We start from the raw sequence: 17,543 nt of genomic DNA, 5'->3' as shown, positions 1-17,543 counted from the left end.
GCCAGGAGGAGACATGGCACCAGGAAAGGAAGGGAGAGCCCCTCCTTCCCAGCAGGGCCTCCTTCGCCAGCCCCTAGACTTCAGGAGGACCTCACCCCTGTACCTGAGCAGGGGGCCCCAGCCCCCAGTTTCAGAGGTGGGCTCATCGGCCCCCAGTGGACTTGGCCTGCAAGAGGAGGCTTAGGGCGCTCAGAGGGGTGAGGGGTCAGAGCCCCAAGACTCGGGCTGGTGCCTCTTTCACGGGGCTATGTTTTGCGGGGCAGGAAACCACTGTGGTGGGTGGTACTGGGGACAAGTAGAGGGTCCCGTCCCCAACATCTGGAGTGGGGTGGGGGCTGGGGGCTGTACCGACTGGGCTGGGGCAGCCTAACTGTGAATGTGGACAAGTGGCAGAATCTTCTGGAACCTTGGTTTCTTTCCGCCTCAGGAAGGGGATTTTATTAGGGCCTGCCTAAGGTTGTGATGTTAAATTAGATGAACATGAAAAGCTCTTAGCAGGGGTCTTGCATGTGGAACTTTATTAATGTAAGTTGTGTGGTTTTTTTCACTACTACCTTGTTAGTATTTAATTTAAAATACTTGTAATCAATTTAAAACACATACCTCCTGAGCAAAAGCCTGGGTTTTTTTTTTTTTCTAACCACTCCAGTTTTGCCAAAGGAGCCCCACTTAAATACCAGGGACTCACGCCCACCTTGTGGAGCCCCTGAGACGCGCAAGAGGGGTTGTGACACAGCCTGTGATCCATGAAGAGTTGGGTCAGACCTTCCACCCTGTCTGCGCATCTTACCCCAGCTCACGCTCCTGTCCAGGGCTCGGGTTTCCACCTGCCCGGAGCAGAAAGGGTCCTCAAGACCCTTTAAAGCACAGAGGTGTTGAGGAGAAGGCTGGGAAGCAGGGCAGTCCACGGTGACCCTCACCCATCCCACCAGGCGTGGGATCTGATTTCTTCAAACAGGTGGCCCAGGTGCCCCCAGGGCTACTCCAGCCTTCCCGGGAAGGGCCCAGATGTAGGATCTTGTTGGGTTTCCCCTTCTGCCCTGCCGTGCTGCGCCGTTTATGGGGCCATGACCCTCACTCACCCATTCATTCATCTATCACATGTGAGCCACGTTCTTCGGGGTGTTAGAAAGGGGGCTTAAAGACTAAGACAGGAACAGGCAGTCCCCAGGAAGCTCAAAGCCTGGCCAGGGAGTTCGCTTGTCCCCTCATCCCCTCGATCCTCCATCCCCTCTGTCCCTCTGGTCTAAGCTCGCTCTGCGTGCTGGGTGATGCCGCTTGGCCGAGCCCGTGTGGCATCCAGACACTGAGAGAATTCCTGAGTTCGAGGCCGTTCCCTGCTCTTAGCCGTGTGAGCACGTCTTGGGATCACGGTTCCCACCGGACACGAGGGCTGCCCTAGTTGCAGTCCGGGGGCTCAGTCCTGGAAGCCTGCCCATCAGACCACCTTCCCCAAGAACCTGGGCCACTCCTGAAAGTGACACTTTTTCGAGAAACATAGTTCCCAGAGCATAACGAGTTTCTGGTTGAAACCTCGAGCGTGGGGTTTAATTTTCAGATTCTTGACAGACCCATTCGCCTTAGGATGCCCGCCATGCCGGCCTGTTGGCACACGATGGCTGTGACGCATGTCAGAAGTTGTCTGAACGAGCTCTGATGGGCCGTCGGCAGCAGGCGTGGTAGAGTCCCATACAGAATGACCAGGCGCTCGTGTTGAGAGCCCTGAGATTCCATCACCTCCCACCCAGGCAGCCCAGCCGAGATGAGGACCAGCCCCACCTGGGCCTCTGGGCAGCCCAGGGCCTCCCGCGGACCCACACGTGCTCACAGGCAGGGCCAATACGGGTTCCCGTTCCACCAACCCCAGGGAAAACGAAGCAGCTGCAGCCTATTTGTGGCAGGACAGAAAAGATGTTTACAACATGTGACATTTTGTCAACAAAACTTTTTAACTGAGTTTTCAAGTTTTCCCCATGTGGGTCCTCGCTTGTTTGAGCATCACGCTCATGTCCCAGAGCTGAATTTGGGGCGGTTCTGTTTCCGGGCCCCTGCTGCCTGACCCCTTTGGCTGGAGGAGAGCCGCCAGACAGGCCTCCCCATCCAGGAACCACCCCCTGCCAGGCTTGGAAGGCTCGCTTGGAGTCAAGATGTCAGCTGGAGGCTCCTGGAAGTGGACCGGAGGTGTATGGGGTGGGGGGGACTCCTCGATGCTGGGTCCCCACTCTGCTGCAGAAGGACTGTGCTGATGGGCATTTTCCGTCCGGCTGGGGGCCCTGCAGGAAGCCCCCGGGGCTCTGCTGTGGGTGCAGGCTGGCCTGCCTGTGGCCCCTTTCTTTAAAACGGGGTCCCAGGGCCCGGCACGCAGACGGAAGGGCAGATGGCTAGGCTCCATGGTGGAGCGTGGCACGGCCTCACTGGAGGCAGGGGGCTGGATGCAGAGGGTCCACGGCACGACAGGGATGCTGAGCCGATGGTGAAGCTCTGATGCTCTGCCCTTGAGGTGGCCCCACCCCAGCGGTTCTGCCTCCCTGGGTGCGGGGTCCCCGGAATCTGCATTTCTGACCAGTTCCCGGTGGTGCAGATGCTGTGGGTCCCGGGACCCCAAGTCTGGGCCACACATTTCCCTTAAAAGTGTACCTGGGGGGTTGACTGAACTTCGCTCGGGTAGAGTGGGCAGCGCCGCAGGGGAGGGGGCGCCCTTCCGGGTGACCTGATGCCCAGAGGGGTCTCCTGGGCCTGCTCATGAGTCGGGGTCCTGGTGTGGTCTCCCCGCCTGCCAGTCCCCTCCCGGATGCACCGTGGCTCCCCCTCAGCCCGCTGGGTCTTAGTTTCCTGCCGTGTGACACGCTGCCCAGCAAGCTCAGGGCCTCCTGGGTGGCTGCTTGGGTCCCATGTGGGTGGGCTGCCACTCTCCCGCCCTGCTGGGGTGGGCTGGGTCCTCACGCCCCGAGCACTTGCGGCGGGAAGGAAGCCGGCAGCGTCCTGTAGCGACGTTTTAGGCAGGTGGACAGAGGTGGCAGCGCTGAGCCAGGCCCTGGGCCAGCGGGAGGGTTTGGGGCTGGCTGGCCTACCAGGGCCGGGACCTCAGGCTGGGCCTTGCCCAGGGTGCGGTTGGGCCTCCTGGGGTGAGGACTAGTAATAACAACAGTGCCTCCCAGGCCCTGTCCTCAGCTCCGCACTGGCTTACTTAACCCACAGGACATCTCAGTCAGGTGGAGCGGTGACTGCCCGTCATTGGTCCAGGAAGCAGGGCACAGAGATGTCTGCTGTCAGCCTGAGGTCACATGCTGTGAAGTGGCATTTGGAGCTGGGCTGTCAGGGGGGGCATTTGTTCTGAGCTGCACTGCAGCAGGCCTCTGGCTCTGTCCGCAGGCCTGGCGCCTCAGAGCTGGGGCATTTGGGGACCCGTGGGACAGAGGGCATCCTTCTGGGTCTGGGTGGTGGCACCAGGTGCGCCCAGCTGGTCCTGCTGGAGATGGACCCAAGGCTCTCCCTGCGGACACAGGGAAAGGGGGTGTCTGCAGTGCCTGGGCTGGGGGCTTAGAGTGGGCCCCACCCACAAGGAGCCCCCCACCCCTGTGGGCCGCGTCTGGGCCCCATGAGAGCGGTCAGCAGCCCCGTGGCTGGTGTGGCACGGCCCCGCCTGCTCCATGTCAGTTAGCTGGTACCTGGCCGGGTGACAGTGCTCGTTCTGACCTGTGAATTTCTTCTGTGTGTGTACGTGTGTGTTCTGGCTGCCACCGCCTTTAGCGTTTCATTCGGAAATGACACTAGGTACAGCTCACTTTTCTCTTCCGCGCTTGCTCGGTCTGTCTTTTCTGACTTTCAATTTCCTTTCTCCCCCGATGTCTCCCCGTGCTCTCTGCCCATTCTCTGGTTACCCTGCTGTCCTCACGTCCTGCCTCTGGGTCTTTCTCCTCAGTGACGTGTCCGGCAGTGGCCCTGCCCTGTCCCGCTGCTTCTCCCGCGCCCCTGGACTGCGCCATGGAGAGAGGGGGTGGCCGTGGCGCTGTCCCTGCCCCTACGCGGCTTCTCTCCTCTTCCCTCTGCATTGCCGGGTGGGCCCGGCTCCTCCGAAGGGGCCGGGCCACGTCAGGGCGTGTGCTGTGGCCGGCTGCTTGTGTTGATGCGTTTCTCAACTGTGTCTTTGTGAGGATGCTTGGATGGAAACCGGGTGAGGCTGGGGGCTGCCGGGGCCCACAGAGCGGCCACATTGTGCCTTGAGGCAAAGCCCCAGCTCGAATACGAGGGTCCTCAAAACATGCACCCGGCCTGAGGCAAGAGTTTAGGAGCTCTGCCATCAGATGGTTGAAAACAGAAACTGTCCTATAACAGGAAACCCTGCCCTGGAGTGGAGACCACCAAATTGTCTGGGCCCTGGGGCTGTCCTGAGTTGCCCTCAGGGGGGTTTCCTGGCCACTGGCTCACTCTCTGGTCATTATTTTCCGGGTTACAGACTGGGGACAGAAAGAAGCCACCACTGCCTGCTCTGTGCTACGTGGGGCCCTGCCTTTCCACGGGGCCTGGCTGAGGTGGGCGGAGGCCATGCCGTCTGGGAGAGGGGCCACTCCGGTTTTCACCCCCAGCATCCTCCCCCAAGGGCGAGTCGGTCGGTGGAGGAGATGGCCATGGAGAGTTTTGGCAAAGCCGGGCGGGCTCCCTTTGAGTCCAGGGAGAGGCCAGGGCGCCTCCTTACTCAGGCCGAGACTGAGTGGAGCCGGTCACCCCTTCCCACGGTCTCCCCGCCACCACCGTCGCCTCTGCCCCCTTCACGCCCTCCTCTCACCCTCCCTCCCCTTTGTCACAGCCCCGTCCCCTTTCCTCTCCTCCCCTCTCCATCCTCTCCTGCCTCAGCTCCAGGGGACCCCCCCCCTCTCCCCCAGGGTGGAGCTGAGAGAGCTCTGCACTCATCCTGGGGGGTGCCTGGAGACCCCCACCTGGCATGGTCCTGAGTAAGGAGGGCTCCATCCTCCCTGGACACCAGCACCTGGGCCTCTGACCTGTGGCCCCAGCGGCTCTCCCTGCGGGTGGCCCACACGTCTGTCTGTCTGTGTCTGTCTGTCTGCATGTCCCCACCCCCACCAAGAGCAAGCCGCATCCGACCTTCTACCTTGTCTCTGCTTCCATCCAGGACCTTTTACCAGTTTGAGGCCGCGTGGGACAGCTCCATGCACAACTCCCTCCTGCTGAACCGGGTCACCCCTTACCGAGAGAAGATCTACATGACCCTCTCTGCTTACGTTGAGGTAAGAAGCCTGCCCCCAGGGCACTCCACCAAAATCATCCGTGCCCCAAGCCTCAGCTGCTTGCCAAGGGGCAGTGAGGGTGCTTGTTAGCCCTGGACAAACCCAGTCAACCCTATTCTCTTCTGAGAAGGCTTCTTAAGTCCTTGAATTAAATCTATGTACTTTTAATGGCTATGCTCACAATTAACTAACGCTGCTATATTTAGTGTATGGGTTTGTTCTTGGGGTTGCAAGATGGCTGCAGCACCACCAGACATTGCATCTATCTTCCAGGCAGCACAAAAGCAGAAGCCTCCCCTTCTCCATCCCCAGGGTCTGAGGCCATGACCTCCCTTCGAAGCACAGGAGGAGGCTGGGGGCATGGGCATTTCTTGCTGTGCACAGTAATGAGGAATGGGGGCGGGGATTTGGGGTCTGCAGCCAGCGGGATGGTAGAGACAAAGGCATCCACCCCCCTAGAGCCTAACTACTCCAGCTGTAATATGGGGACCTACCTGTGTGACTGCCCCGTGGGATGAGGTTTGCTCAGGCTGAGAAAACACTTGCAGGGCTTTGCCCAGACAAGACCCCAGCTTTGTCAGCAGTTATCTTGGAGCTTCGGGAAAACCAAAGAACTGGCTGTTTAAGACAGCACCTCGCTCGCTGTGCAGTAATTTCCTGTGGTGTCTGAGAGTTAAACTGTGGGTGCACAGACAGGGTCCGGTCGGATCCTCACAAACGTTTTGGGGACAGTGTCGCCCCGATTTAATGGTGAGGCAGCTGAGGCCCGTGTCCGGGGCACTTGGGGCCCCTGCACGGACACCGGCCCCCGGCAGTGGGTGCCCGGCTCTCTCTCCCGCCTGGCTGTGGGTCGGGCGGAGGCTCTCGTGCCCCGAGGGGGAGATGGCTAGGTGCAGCTGGAGCCGAGCGCCCTGGGCTGTCCTTGGGTCCGAGCCCCTCCCTGCCCTCCGCAGCTGGAGAACTGCACACAGCCGGCCGTCATCACCAAGGACTTCTGCATGGTCTTCTACTCCCGCGATGCCAAGCTGCCGGCGTCACGCTCCATCCGTAACCTGTTCGGCAGCGGGAGCCTGCGGGCCTCGGAGAGGTGAGCCTGCAGTGGCGCCCTGGGCGCAGCGAGCACCAGACTGGGCTGTGCGCGGAGCAGCATGTCATGTGGTGCACTCCGGGCCGGCTGGCCCACGAGACGGAGGACCCGCCCCGGTCCCGTCGGGCCTCCGGCTCTGGGGTCCATCTCACTTGGACCGTCAGTGGACGCCGCCGGGCACTTGTGGGGACACCGATGTCATGTTGGGGGGTGTGAGAGAGCCAGGCTCTCCCCACGGCACAGTGGGAAGGCCTGAGGTGTGCACTCTGGGGCCTCCCTGGGAGGTGCCGGTGACCTTCGTCCCCAGGGGCCATGCGGATCTGTGCTACTGGGACTGCTCCCCTCACTCCGTGGGAGAAGCTGGGTAAACACGGGGCTGGGCGGGAAGGGGGACTCTGGACAGCACTTCCTGAGGACTTGTGCTGAGCCAGTGCCTCTCGGAGGCTGGCGGCACGTGGGGGAGTCGGACACCAGGACCAGCGTCCCTTCTTGCGCTCTGACCACTCCCTGCATTCTTGGGGGTAGGGCAGGAATGGCCGAGAATGTCAAGGCAGTAAGAGGGGGCCCTGCGCCAGCAACAGGGACCACCAAGGGTGCCAGGTCACCGCTGGCTGCCTTCAGTGAGGCTCCCCGTGCACTGTTTCGTGGGCCCCCGTGTCCAGGCTGCTCTGGCACAGCCGGGAGGAAGGGGGGGTGGGGGTCCTGGGCTGGCCATGATCCTGTCGTCCAGGAGGTCACCCCGTGCGCGTGAGCCCCTCTCCATGAGCGGGTTAGTGGGGTGCCCTTGGCAGAATCAGTGGTCCCAAGAGAAAAGGGGGCCCAGCGGGAGTCTGGGATGGGAACCATGTACAGGGACTGCATCGCGGGGAACCTAGCACCTCAGCCACCCCGTGCCAGGCCGCTTGGCGTGGGCGGCTGCAGGACTCGCGCCCAGTGTGCGTTTGATGGTGGCGAGAGTCGGTGCCTGGCCGACGCGGGGCCAGGTGACGACGTTCCTCCTCCCACCCCCCACCACTCCTGGCAGCAATCGCGTGACGGGTGTGTACGAGCTCAGCCTGTGCCACGTGGCCGACACGGGCAGCCCAGGTAAGCGTCTACCCTGGGCTCTCTGGTCGGGGGTGGGGTGGGGCACCGTTGGAGGTCAGGGAGCCCGGTCCCCTGGGATCACCTGGGTGACTTCAGCCACGCTGCCATTGGGGGCCCCTCACCTGGAGACTCAAGTGCCCACCTCGTGCCCCCCGGTGTTGCTGGGGGGCTGGAGGGGAGGGAGGAAGGGAGAGGAGGGGCAGCCGAGACCCCGTGGGACACCTGGCTCTGGAGGCCTGGGGCGGGGGTCCCGCCTCCCTCGGTGGATAAGCCTGCAGCTAGGGCTGCGTCTTGACGGTGTCGCTCCAGGGATGCAGCGGCGGCGCCGGCGGGTGCTGGACACGTCCGTGGCCTACGTCCGGGGTGAGGAGAACCTGGCGGGCTGGAGGCCGCGGAGCGACAGCCTCATCCTGGACCACCAGTGGGAGCTGGAGAAGCTGAGCCTCCTGCAGGAGGTGAGAGGGCCGGGCCCGCCGGGCTCTCACCCCGCCCAAGATGGGGCACGTGGCACTCGAGCCGCCCCGCCGCATGACGGCCACCGGCTTAGGGGGGAAGGTTCATCCTCGACCCAAGCGCAGACTGTCGGGCAGTAGATGAGACAAGAAAGAGACCGGGTGGGAAGCTAGCGGGCAGGGCGAGGCCCTTCTGTCGCTCGGGCCAGGACGGCCAGTGTCCAGCCGCGGCGCTGACTGCGGGCCAGGGCGCGGGTGGGAAGCGGCCATCCGGGGCCACGTCCACCCTCTGGGCCCTTCGCCGGGCCACGGCTGCAGTGCGCACGGCCCCCTGGAAAGCGGCTGCGGGAACGCGGTGTCCGTCCCGTCGGCTCACGGCGGGCGCACGGGCGGGTCTGTTGGCGCCACGTCCCACGCCACAGCCCGGCTGGGCGGCCGGCTCTCCCGGGCCTAACCTGTCCTGAGGCTCAGAGCAGCCGCCCACCCTCCCTGCCCTGGCGGGAGCAGAGGCAAAACCATGCTCGTGCTCCTCTGTGCAGGTGGAGAAGACCAGGCACTACCTGCTGCTGCGGGAGAAGCTGGAGATGACCCAGCGGCCTGCTCCCGAGGCCCTGTCCCCCATCTCCAGCGAGGACTCTGAGGCCCATAGCTCGTCCACCTCCCCGCTCGCGGCTGCGGGCCGGCCGTCGTCCCTGGAGGCTCCCAACGAGAGGCAGCGGGAGCTGGCGGTCAAGGTGGGCGGCAGGCGGGCGGCGGCCGTGCTCCTGGCCCTTTCCTGGTGCCAGTGTCTTGTCATGGCCACCAGGACCTGGGAGAATGAGTACGTAGGGTCACCTTGACCCCGCCCCCACCCCACCCTACCCACATTGGAACCCGGGGACCTCTTATAGCCGCCTCCCCAAGGCAGTGCCCTGCTCTCTCTTGCATACTTATGCTGATGGGGAGCTCGCCACCTACACCAGAGCTGGCCCTTTCTGCTGCTGGGTGGGCCACAGGGATGGCCTCCCGCACTTCAGGGGATGCTGGCCCCACCCCCAGCCCCGCCCAGGCCCCAGGCCTGCCCCGGGGGCTTCCTCAGACGGCCGCATCACCTGGGAGAGGTGAGGGTGCTTCCCACCTTGACCTGGGGTGCCTGGCCCCTCAGCCAGTCTCCCGTGTCCCGGGCCTGTGTCCGTGGCGGAGCCGGGTCCCGGGAAGCCCCTGACCAGGCGTCTGCTCTCCGGCAGTGCTTACGGCTCCTCACCCACTCCTTCACCAGAGAGCACACCCACGGCCACGTCTGCGTCAGCGCCAGCGAGAGCAAGGTGGGCGTGGAGGGCCGCCCGCGGGGGCTGTTGTGGCCGAGAGAAGGGGATAAGGGTTTTCTTAGGAGCATTCCTCTCCCAGCCTAAAGGGATGCCTCAGAGCTGAGGGCTGGCCTCCCGGGGCCTGAGGCTGGGGTCCTGGAGGGCAGGGAGCGAGGGGCCCGCCGGGTCCAGGGCTGTCCGCTCGGTGTCCTCCCTGGCTCCAGTCTTCCCAGTCCCCAGCCCTATCCAGCCTGGCCCTCACCCAGCTGCCTCTGTCCCGGGCTGGTCAAGCCCCCTCTCCTCGGCGTCCTTCCCTCCTCGGCGTCCTTCCCTCCTCGGCGTCCTTCCCTCCTCGGCGTCCTTCCCTCCTCGGCGTCCTTCCCTCCTCGGCGTCCTTCCCTCCTCGGCGTCCTACCTGGGGGCCCACCCTGGTCTTGCTGCCTTATACCCATGCCCAAGGCTGGGGCGGCTCTTGTGCCGCCCTCCACGGAGCTGCTGGAGGCTGGCCCTGCCCCGCGTCAGGCTCCAGGCTTCCCTTCCGGCGCTCTGGCCCATCACCAGTCCCCCACCCAGTGGTCCTGGCTCTGTCTTTGGAGCTCTACAGCCTCGAGGACCTCCTTCGGCAAGGCAGAGCCTGAAGCGCTGGGAGAGGGTGGGGAGGCTGGGAAGAGAGCCCAGCCCGCAGCTGGAGTGGGGTTGCCCTAAACAGAAGGTAAAATGCAGGCAAAGGTGCCGCGGCAGGGATGCCCCCACCCACAGAGGGCCCTGAGGCTGTCCCCGAAGAACCGTCTCTCCTCCGCAGCTCTCTGAGATGTCTGTCACCCTGCTGCGGGACCCGTCCATGTCCCCTCTGGGAACGGCCACGCTCACCCCCTCCTCCACCTGCCCCTCCCTGGTCGAGGGCCAGTACGGAGCTGCTGACCTGAGGTAAGTGAGCTCCAGGCTCCCGGCAAAGCTTCCGCCTCCACAAGCTGACCGACGACAACGGCTGGGACTTGGGCACAGAGCAAGAAGGCAGGGCTCGAGGGGCTGGCTGTCTGGGGACAGCCACACACTAGGGCAGGGCCGGGGGAGGGGGTCTGCCCTGCTGGCTGACGGGCCCTGTCCAAGGTCATTTTCTGCTAAAGAGTAGATTTAGAATACAGTCGTGAATAAAACCAGGAACGGGTCAAAACACTAAACAAAAAGCCCTATTCAGTGGCAGCACTCATAAAATACTCAGTGGGCAAAGTGGTGACAAAGCAGAGCCTAGAGGCCACTTAAGCCCACCTGACACCTGCTGAGCGGTGTTGGGGGCAGGGGACGCGTTGCCGGCAGTGCTCGTGTCTGATCCATCAGGTCTCATAACACCTCAGGCTTTCCAGATTGTCTTCTTGAAAGAAAAAGGCATCAAGCCCTCTGGGCGCCATCCTGAGTCAGGCCTCCTTGGCCACCGGGTCCGTCGCTTGGGCCTGGTGTCCACAGTCGACTAGCAGCTCCCTCCACGCACACGGTCCCTGAGAAAGTCGGGTCAGCTTCAGTTTAACTTTGGAGACAAGAGATGCGGAAGCCGCTTTCACGGGGGGTGTGGAGGTGGGGAGCCAGAACGTGCCACGGGAGAAGGCGCCGCGTCGGCGTGGACCCTGCCCGCCACACAGCGCAGCGCGGCGCAGCGGCGGGCCGGCCGGAGGTCTGAGCCGGCGTGGGGGGCAGGCCCAGGCAGGCGCCCCCGGCCGTTCTGAGGGGGTAACACTGGCTGTCGGGGAAGCCGGGCCAGAGAGGCACCTCCTGGCAGGAGTGCAGCGGCTTCACTCTGCTTTCCCAGGACCCCACAGCCCTGCTCCCGGCCGGCCAGCCCAGAGCCTGAGCCCCTGCCGGAGGTGGATTCCAAGAAGCCCCCTTCCCCTGCCCGGGCAACGGAGACCAACAAGGAGCCCCAGCGCCAGCTGGTTCCCGACATCCAGGAGATCCGGGTCAGGTGCGTGGGGGCCCTGCCCCAAACGGGGGCCCTTCTAAAGCACCGCCCCGCCAGTTCTGCCCCTGCAAGGACAGGTGGGCTGCCCCTGACCTGGAATGGAGACAGCTCTGTGCCGGGGGGTCGGGCAGGGCCCCCTGACCTAGGACAGGGGTGGAGAATGAGCAGACATAAAGGGCAGGAGGGGGGACCAGAGCCAGAGCCAGGGCCAGTGCCGGGCGGGGGCTGGGCAGCTGGTGGGCAGCTGCAGAAAGATGGTTTCGGTGCGTCCCCGCCCCCAGCCCGATCGTCTCCAAGAAGGGGTACCTGCACTTCCTGGAGCCGCACACGGCCGGCTGGGCCAAGCGCTTCGTGGTCGTGCGGCGGCCCTACGCCTACATGTACAACAGCGACAGGGATGCCGTGGAGAGGTTCGTGCTCAACTTGTCCACGGCCCAGGTTGAGTACAGCGAGGACCAGCAGGCGATGCTCAAGGTGCGACACGGCCGCGGGCGGGGGGAGGGCGGGCGCCGGGCCTGGTCCTCCTCCGCGGGCCCTGCGTCCGCTCGCTGCCCGGCTGAAGCCAGGCCCGTCTGTCACGGGCCGGGACATGGGGGTCAGCCTCCCTGTCCCTCTGCCTCTCGTGTCCCGGGGTCGCTCTGCCCACCCATGGGGCTGGTAGTCCTGGTGACAGCAGCGGTGATGGGTGGCGCAGGCGTTACTCCTCTCCCATTTGACGGCTAACGACACAGTGCCCTCCTCCTGGGGACGCCCACAGTGGGTGTCATGGAGCCCTGCAGGGCCAGCGGGCAGTGGGCCCAGGAGTCCAGCCCCCTGTGCCTGGCTTTGCCCCTGCTCGTCTCTGAGCAAGCGGTGGCCCTGGATGTGAGGAGCCCTGACTCCTGGCTGGTGGCCACGGGGCCCACTGGGCACTGATTCCCTCTGGTGGGGGAAGGGGAGGTGTGAGCTCAGCCTGCCACCCATGCCCGCCACGTCGAGGGCTCGGGCCTGAGAGAAGATGCCAGGATTAACGGGCCCCAGAGGATACATCTGGGCCAGCAGCTGAGCCAGGGTCCCCGGGGGAGGGACCTTGGCCTGTGAGGGGTTGACTCATCCCACGGGGACACAGAGCAGTGACAAGGTAGCCTCGGGCGTGGCCACGGGGACATGAGAAGATACGGGTGTGCTGACTACAGAGGCTTCCGGATGGGAGCCACCGCCTGCAGGGTCAGGATGGGCTGTGCACGCAGCAGCGCTGCCCCCTCCTAGGGGTCTTCTTTTCTGCTTCCTCATCCTTGACACTCCCCCTGGGGCGGGGAGGGGCCTTTCCCCGCCCACCTGGGCCCCGGTGGAGTGGCGACCGCCCCTAGCTGACCGCGGGAGGCCTGGCGCCCCTCACGGCAGCCTCCCTCCACAGACCCCCAACACGTTCGCCGTGTGCACGGAGCACCGGGGCATCCTGCTGCAGGCCAACAGCGACAAGGACATGCACGACTGGCTGTACGCGTTCAACCCCCTCCTGGCAGGGACCATACGGTACGTCCTGCCTGCAGAGGGTGGGGGGGACGGTCTTGAGGACGTGAATTCTTGTTTTCGGGTCGTTGCTCCTCACCGAGTGTGTAAATCCCCAAGATTTTCAGAACTGACACTCAACCAGGGTGGGCCTCGATGTTGGGGACATACTGCAGCCAGGCTTGGGGACAGGCAGGCCCTCGGTGGGTGGAGCCTCGCCCCTAGTCAGTGACTTACAAAGGAGGCTGGGGTGGGGGGACGGGACTGGGAGGAGGGCTGCTCCCCCCGAGTCACAGGGCCAGGAGACAGAGGTTACGTCTCTCGGGCGATCGGGGAACCAGAGACACTAATGCCGCCATTCTGGCGCCCTGACCGCCACTTCTCTCCCGCCCTCGGCAGGTCCAAGCTCTCCAGGAGGAGGTCTGCCCAGATGAGGGTCTGAGCCGAGCCCTCCTGGACAGCCAGCAGGCCCGGCCCCGCTCTCCCACCCTCGTCACCATCTGTCGTGTCATCCGCCGCCCAGCCCTGCTCCCAGCAGACAGCCAACGCGCCCCCTCCTCCTGGGGATGCCCGCGCTGGGCCCTGAGAGCCCACCTCTGGCCGGGGACCTGCCACACGACCTGTCGTGCTCCCAGCAGAGGCCGCGTTTGTTGTCCTTTCTTCATTCGGAACGCGCCCTGGGTGGGAAGAGCTGGGAGACGCCAGGAAGGCCAGAGGACGGGAGCCACGGGGGCATTGCTGCCCTTCTAATATTTTTTTAAGCATAGACAGACTATAATTAACATACATCAGTTAGTGACACTGAAACAGTCCACTGAGAAATTAACTGTAAGACTGTGTTTTATTTATAAGTGTGCATCTCTTATGCCCTCACATAGACCCGCAGGTCTCAGGTGGACCCACCCCGCTTGCTCCCAAATGCACCTCCCAAGCTTCTTAAGGACACACAAGGCGGGGCAGCCGCCTGGGAAGACCACAGTGAGGTGGCGTCTGGACAGGCCGGGTACCTCCTGGTTGGCACCACGGGGACACCTGCCCGGCCGGAGCTGAGGCCTCTGCCCAGCGGCCTGTGGGGCAGGCCCTGGTCCCAGGGCGTGTGTGTGCGTGCGTGTGTGTGCGTGCGTGTGCATGTGTGTGTCTGGGGGGCTCTGATGCCTGAAGTCCGAGCAGCGCAGAAGGTGGGTGCACTCCTCCTCGCAGGAGGGAGGACCCACGTCTCACCTGGACAGCAGCCACCTGAGGTGCGACTGTCCAGGTGACGCCGGCAGCCTGTCCGTGGCAGCACGTGGGAGGTGAGGCAGCAGGCGCCTGGCTGGGGGCCGTCCTGGTGGGAACCGAGCGGGAGGGTGGTCAGGGTCCCACCGGGTGTGTCATGTGTCCAGGCCGGCTGGGCGCGGGGAGCTGTGTTTAGAGGTGGTCTAGGCAGCGAGGGGCTTCTGGTGCGGCATCTCCAGCCACTGTGAGACCGGGGTGAGCTCCAGGTCGCTCCAGGGAAGAAATCGTGACTTCCCCTCTTTGTCCCAAGAGAGGAGTTTCTGTGAGTCCCGGTGAGAAAACTCCACGGGGTCAGGTGAGGGCAGCCAGTGCTGGGGTCATCCGTCATCAAGGGGGCTTCCTCCTGTATCCGAGGGTGTCACCCTTGTCTTGTTCTGCCCTCTCGTGACAATATCCATTTCGTCCCCTTTGCAGACCCCACGCCTGAGGGCTGCCCGGGACCGGGCAGGAGCCAGCCCCGGGCTGAGAGTCTGGCCGTGTGTCATGCCCAGGCCATAAACCCTTCAGAGAAACCAGGGCCTGGGGTCTTCAGTGACCTGTTCCTACACTCAGAGGCACATTCAGCCTCTTTTTAGCTCGAGGGAAAACAGCAACCGCAGCACAAGACCCGTCCCTACCACGTCCCCCCAGAGGGGGTGACGGAGGGTTCACATTCTGGACTAAAGTCAAACATTGTCCGGAAACCAGCAGGCCTGTGCTCCTCCCACAGGGCTTCCCTGGAGGCAGAGGTCAAGACGCAGGACAGCACGCTCTGGAGCAAGCACTGACGCTGGCCTTCGTGATGGCCTTGAGGGCAGGGAGGAGAGACGGGTGGGGTGAGTTGTCCTAAGACGGGTCAGTTCCGAGAGCCCCTCCTTCCTACAGGGAGATTGGAGGTGCAGGGCTCAGGCCACGGCCACTCAGGTCAGCCAGCCTGAGGCCATGGCCTCCGGAGAGTCTGAGGCCCTCTCACCCCGGGCACAGGTGTCTGGGGCCAGCCAACCTGCAGAGCACCCGCTGAGTGGGGCAGGGGGCCCCCAGGAGGGTTTCTGGGAATCGCCCCAAATTCAGGGGCCTCCACGGCCATGGAGGCCTCCAGGGCTGCTTCGTCTGGGCCTTGTGCCATCTTGGCAGTGACTCGGAGCCAGGTGTGGCCCACCTGGTGTCCCCTACCCGTCACCACTTCCTCCTCTCAGGCCGGCTCCCATGCGAGGGCCTGGGTCCGAGAATTCCATCTGTGAGTCGGGAAAGCTGCTCTCCCGTGCCCGGTGCCATGTAAGCCAGAGACAAGTGGTTTGGGACTCAGTTGCCACATCTGTGACATGGGAGGCTGGTCTGGAGGCCCGTGAGGGTCCTCAGGTTGTGGGGTGCAGACAGGAAAGTCAGGTCTGGCTGTGGCTGCTGTGTCCTGCGAGTGGGGAAGGAGAGAAAGATCGAGAAAGCCATCTCTCTTGGACGGTTTTTGTTGCAGTGCTTGCTGCCACTCAGGCTGCAGCCTCATTGTGCTTGAGGCCATGCTCGCCTGGAGGGGGCTCTCTGTCCCCCAGGGAGGAGTGGGCTCCTTCCGCTGTGGCCCTAGGGAGGAGCCCCAGGGAGGGAGATGCTGGGCTCCCGGCTGAGCGGCCCGGCTCCAAAGCGATCCGGCTGGTGCCCAGGGCCAGCTGTTGAGACGCTCGTAAGTTTCAAGGCCTCTCTGTTCTGAGTAATGATTGTCTCGCTCACCGACAGTGCACACACACGCACGCACACCCACACACACACCAGGGCGGCTGCAGTGACGTGGTCTCCTGGCAATCCTAGTCCCCCCTCGACACCTCTGGGGTGGATGTCGCAAGGCACTCGGGGAGGGTCCCCAAACGTCGCCGATGCTGCAGGCACGAGCAGGGTGGCCACACTGGTCCTCCGTCAGCTCTCCTCAGCGCGGGGACCCCACAGGCACCCTCCTGTATCCCTGGGGCTGGGCCACGCGTTCCCCCGGGAGAGACGACAGGCTGTGGCTCCTTCCCAGGTCCGTGCGTCCCGCGGCCAGCTGTCCCCTGAGTTCCCCCGTGGCTTGTACATACGTGGTTGTGGCACACCCCAGCCCCTGCACTGTAAGTGCCATCCTGATGTAACGACTGTAGTTCCCTGATGTCCGAAACCCAAGTGTTAGGCTCTAGGCTCCTGTACCGTGTGTGTGCACTTAAGGCTCTGTCCAATTAAGAAATAAACATGGCTCTTTATGCAACACCAGACCCGCGGGTCTCCGCTTGGCTTTGTGTGTTAGGTCTGTTTGCTGGGGCCTTAAATAGCCACAGGGCCAGGTGTCCAGCGCTGTCTGGGGACAGCACGCATCTCCCAGTGGCGAGGTGGGGAGGGGAGAGAGCCTTGAGGGGTGGGAGGTACAAGACGGTGTTTATTGTGGTCGCATCCACCTGCTTCCCTCAGTACCCGGCTGCACCTGTCTGAACAGCTCCAGGTGCCCTTGGGTATGCCACCCCTGTACTGCCAGCCTCATGCCCAGGCAACCCCAAGTCCTTTTATGTGGTCAACATTACCTCATACCAAAACCAGACAAAGACATTCCATGAAAATAAAACTACAGACCAATATCCTTCATCAACATAGAAACAAATATCCTCAATAACATTTTACCAAATTGAATCTAGTAGTACGTAAAAAGGTTAATACCTCATGACCAAGTTGGGTTTATCCTGGGGATGCAAGCTTGGTTCAAGAACTAATCAATGTAATTCACTATATTAAACTAATGAAAGAAAAATCATGTTATCCTCTCTATAGATGCAGAAAAAGCATTTGACGAAAATCCAAAATCCATTGCTAATCAAAACTTTAAATAGAAGATAACTTCCTTAACCTGATAAAGTGTGTCTACAATAAATCTGTAGCTAACACCATACTTAATAGCAAAAAAATTAATACTTAACCCTTAAGATTGGGAACGAGACACGGATGCCCTCTATCATCACCCCAATTCAACGTGGTAATAGAGATCCTAACCAGTGCAGTAAGGCAAAATGAAGAAAGAAAAGGCACACAGATCAGAATGGAAGAATGGCATAATAGGTAGAAAATTTAAAAAGACTCCCTGGCGGTCCAGTGGTTAAGACTCTGTGCTTCCATTGCAGGGGGCACGGTTCGATCCCTGGTTGGAGAACTGAGATCCCACGTGCCACGCAGCCAAAAAAAAAAAAAAAAATTTTTTTTAAGAGAATATACCAAAAGTCTGCTAGAATTAATACATGAGTTAAGCAAGGTTGCAGAATACAAGGTCAATATACAAACACTAATTTTATTTTATTTATTTTTTTGTTGAAGTATAATTGATTTACAGTGTTTCAGGTGTACACCAGAGTGATTCAGTTATATATGTACACACACACACACATATATATATATTCTTTTTCAGATTCTTTTCCATTATACATTATTACAAGGTATTGAATTACAAACAGTAATTTTATTTCTATATACTAGCGATAAACAGTTGAAAATTTGAGTTAAAAAATGTACCACATGCAAGAGGGAAGAGATATGGGAACATATGTATATGTATAACTGATTCACTTTGTTATAAAGCAGAAACTAACACACCATTGTAAAGCAATTGTACTCCAATAAAGATGTTAAAAAAAATAAAATAGCAAAAATGTGAACTACGTATGTATAAATCTGACGAAACATATG

General features: G+C 61.7%; 1 protein-coding gene across 20 annotated transcripts in view; it reads left to right on the top strand.

The window, feature by feature from the left end:
* Positions 1 to 16,090, top strand: part of KIF1A (kinesin family member 1A) — a 91,842-nt gene extending 75,752 nt beyond the window's left edge. For 11 of the 20 annotated variants that reach the window (XM_036858374.1, XM_036858370.1, XM_036858368.1 and 8 more), the window contains 11 exons: positions 5,132 to 5,246; positions 6,200 to 6,333; positions 7,358 to 7,419; positions 7,729 to 7,874; positions 8,411 to 8,605; positions 9,098 to 9,175; positions 9,960 to 10,084; positions 10,962 to 11,114; positions 11,393 to 11,585; positions 12,508 to 12,626; positions 13,002 to 16,090. In XM_036858374.1, coding sequence (XP_036714269.1) covers positions 5,132 to 5,246; positions 6,200 to 6,333; positions 7,358 to 7,419; positions 7,729 to 7,874; positions 8,411 to 8,605; positions 9,098 to 9,175; positions 9,960 to 10,084; positions 10,962 to 11,114; positions 11,393 to 11,585; positions 12,508 to 12,626; positions 13,002 to 13,044 — 1,363 coding nt within the window. In that variant the 3' untranslated portion in view covers positions 13,045 to 16,090. Of the gene's footprint in view, positions 1 to 3,750; positions 3,775 to 5,131; positions 5,247 to 6,199; positions 6,334 to 7,357; positions 7,420 to 7,728; positions 7,875 to 8,410; positions 8,606 to 9,097; positions 9,176 to 9,959; positions 10,085 to 10,961; positions 11,115 to 11,392; positions 11,586 to 12,507; positions 12,627 to 13,001 lie in introns of all 20 variants that reach the window. The other 9 variants (XM_036858372.1, XM_036858371.1, XM_036858369.1 and 6 more) reach the window with 1 other exon arrangement.
* The last annotated feature ends 1,453 nt before the right edge of the window (positions 16,091 to 17,543 follow it).

This window comes from Balaenoptera musculus, chromosome 7 (genome assembly GCF_009873245.2).
Source record: "Balaenoptera musculus isolate JJ_BM4_2016_0621 chromosome 7, mBalMus1.pri.v3, whole genome shotgun sequence".
Taxonomy (NCBI): domain Eukaryota; kingdom Metazoa; phylum Chordata; class Mammalia; order Artiodactyla; family Balaenopteridae; genus Balaenoptera; species Balaenoptera musculus.
The sequence above is the reverse complement of the archived record's forward strand: the minus strand, read 5'-3'. Positions and strand labels throughout refer to the sequence as shown.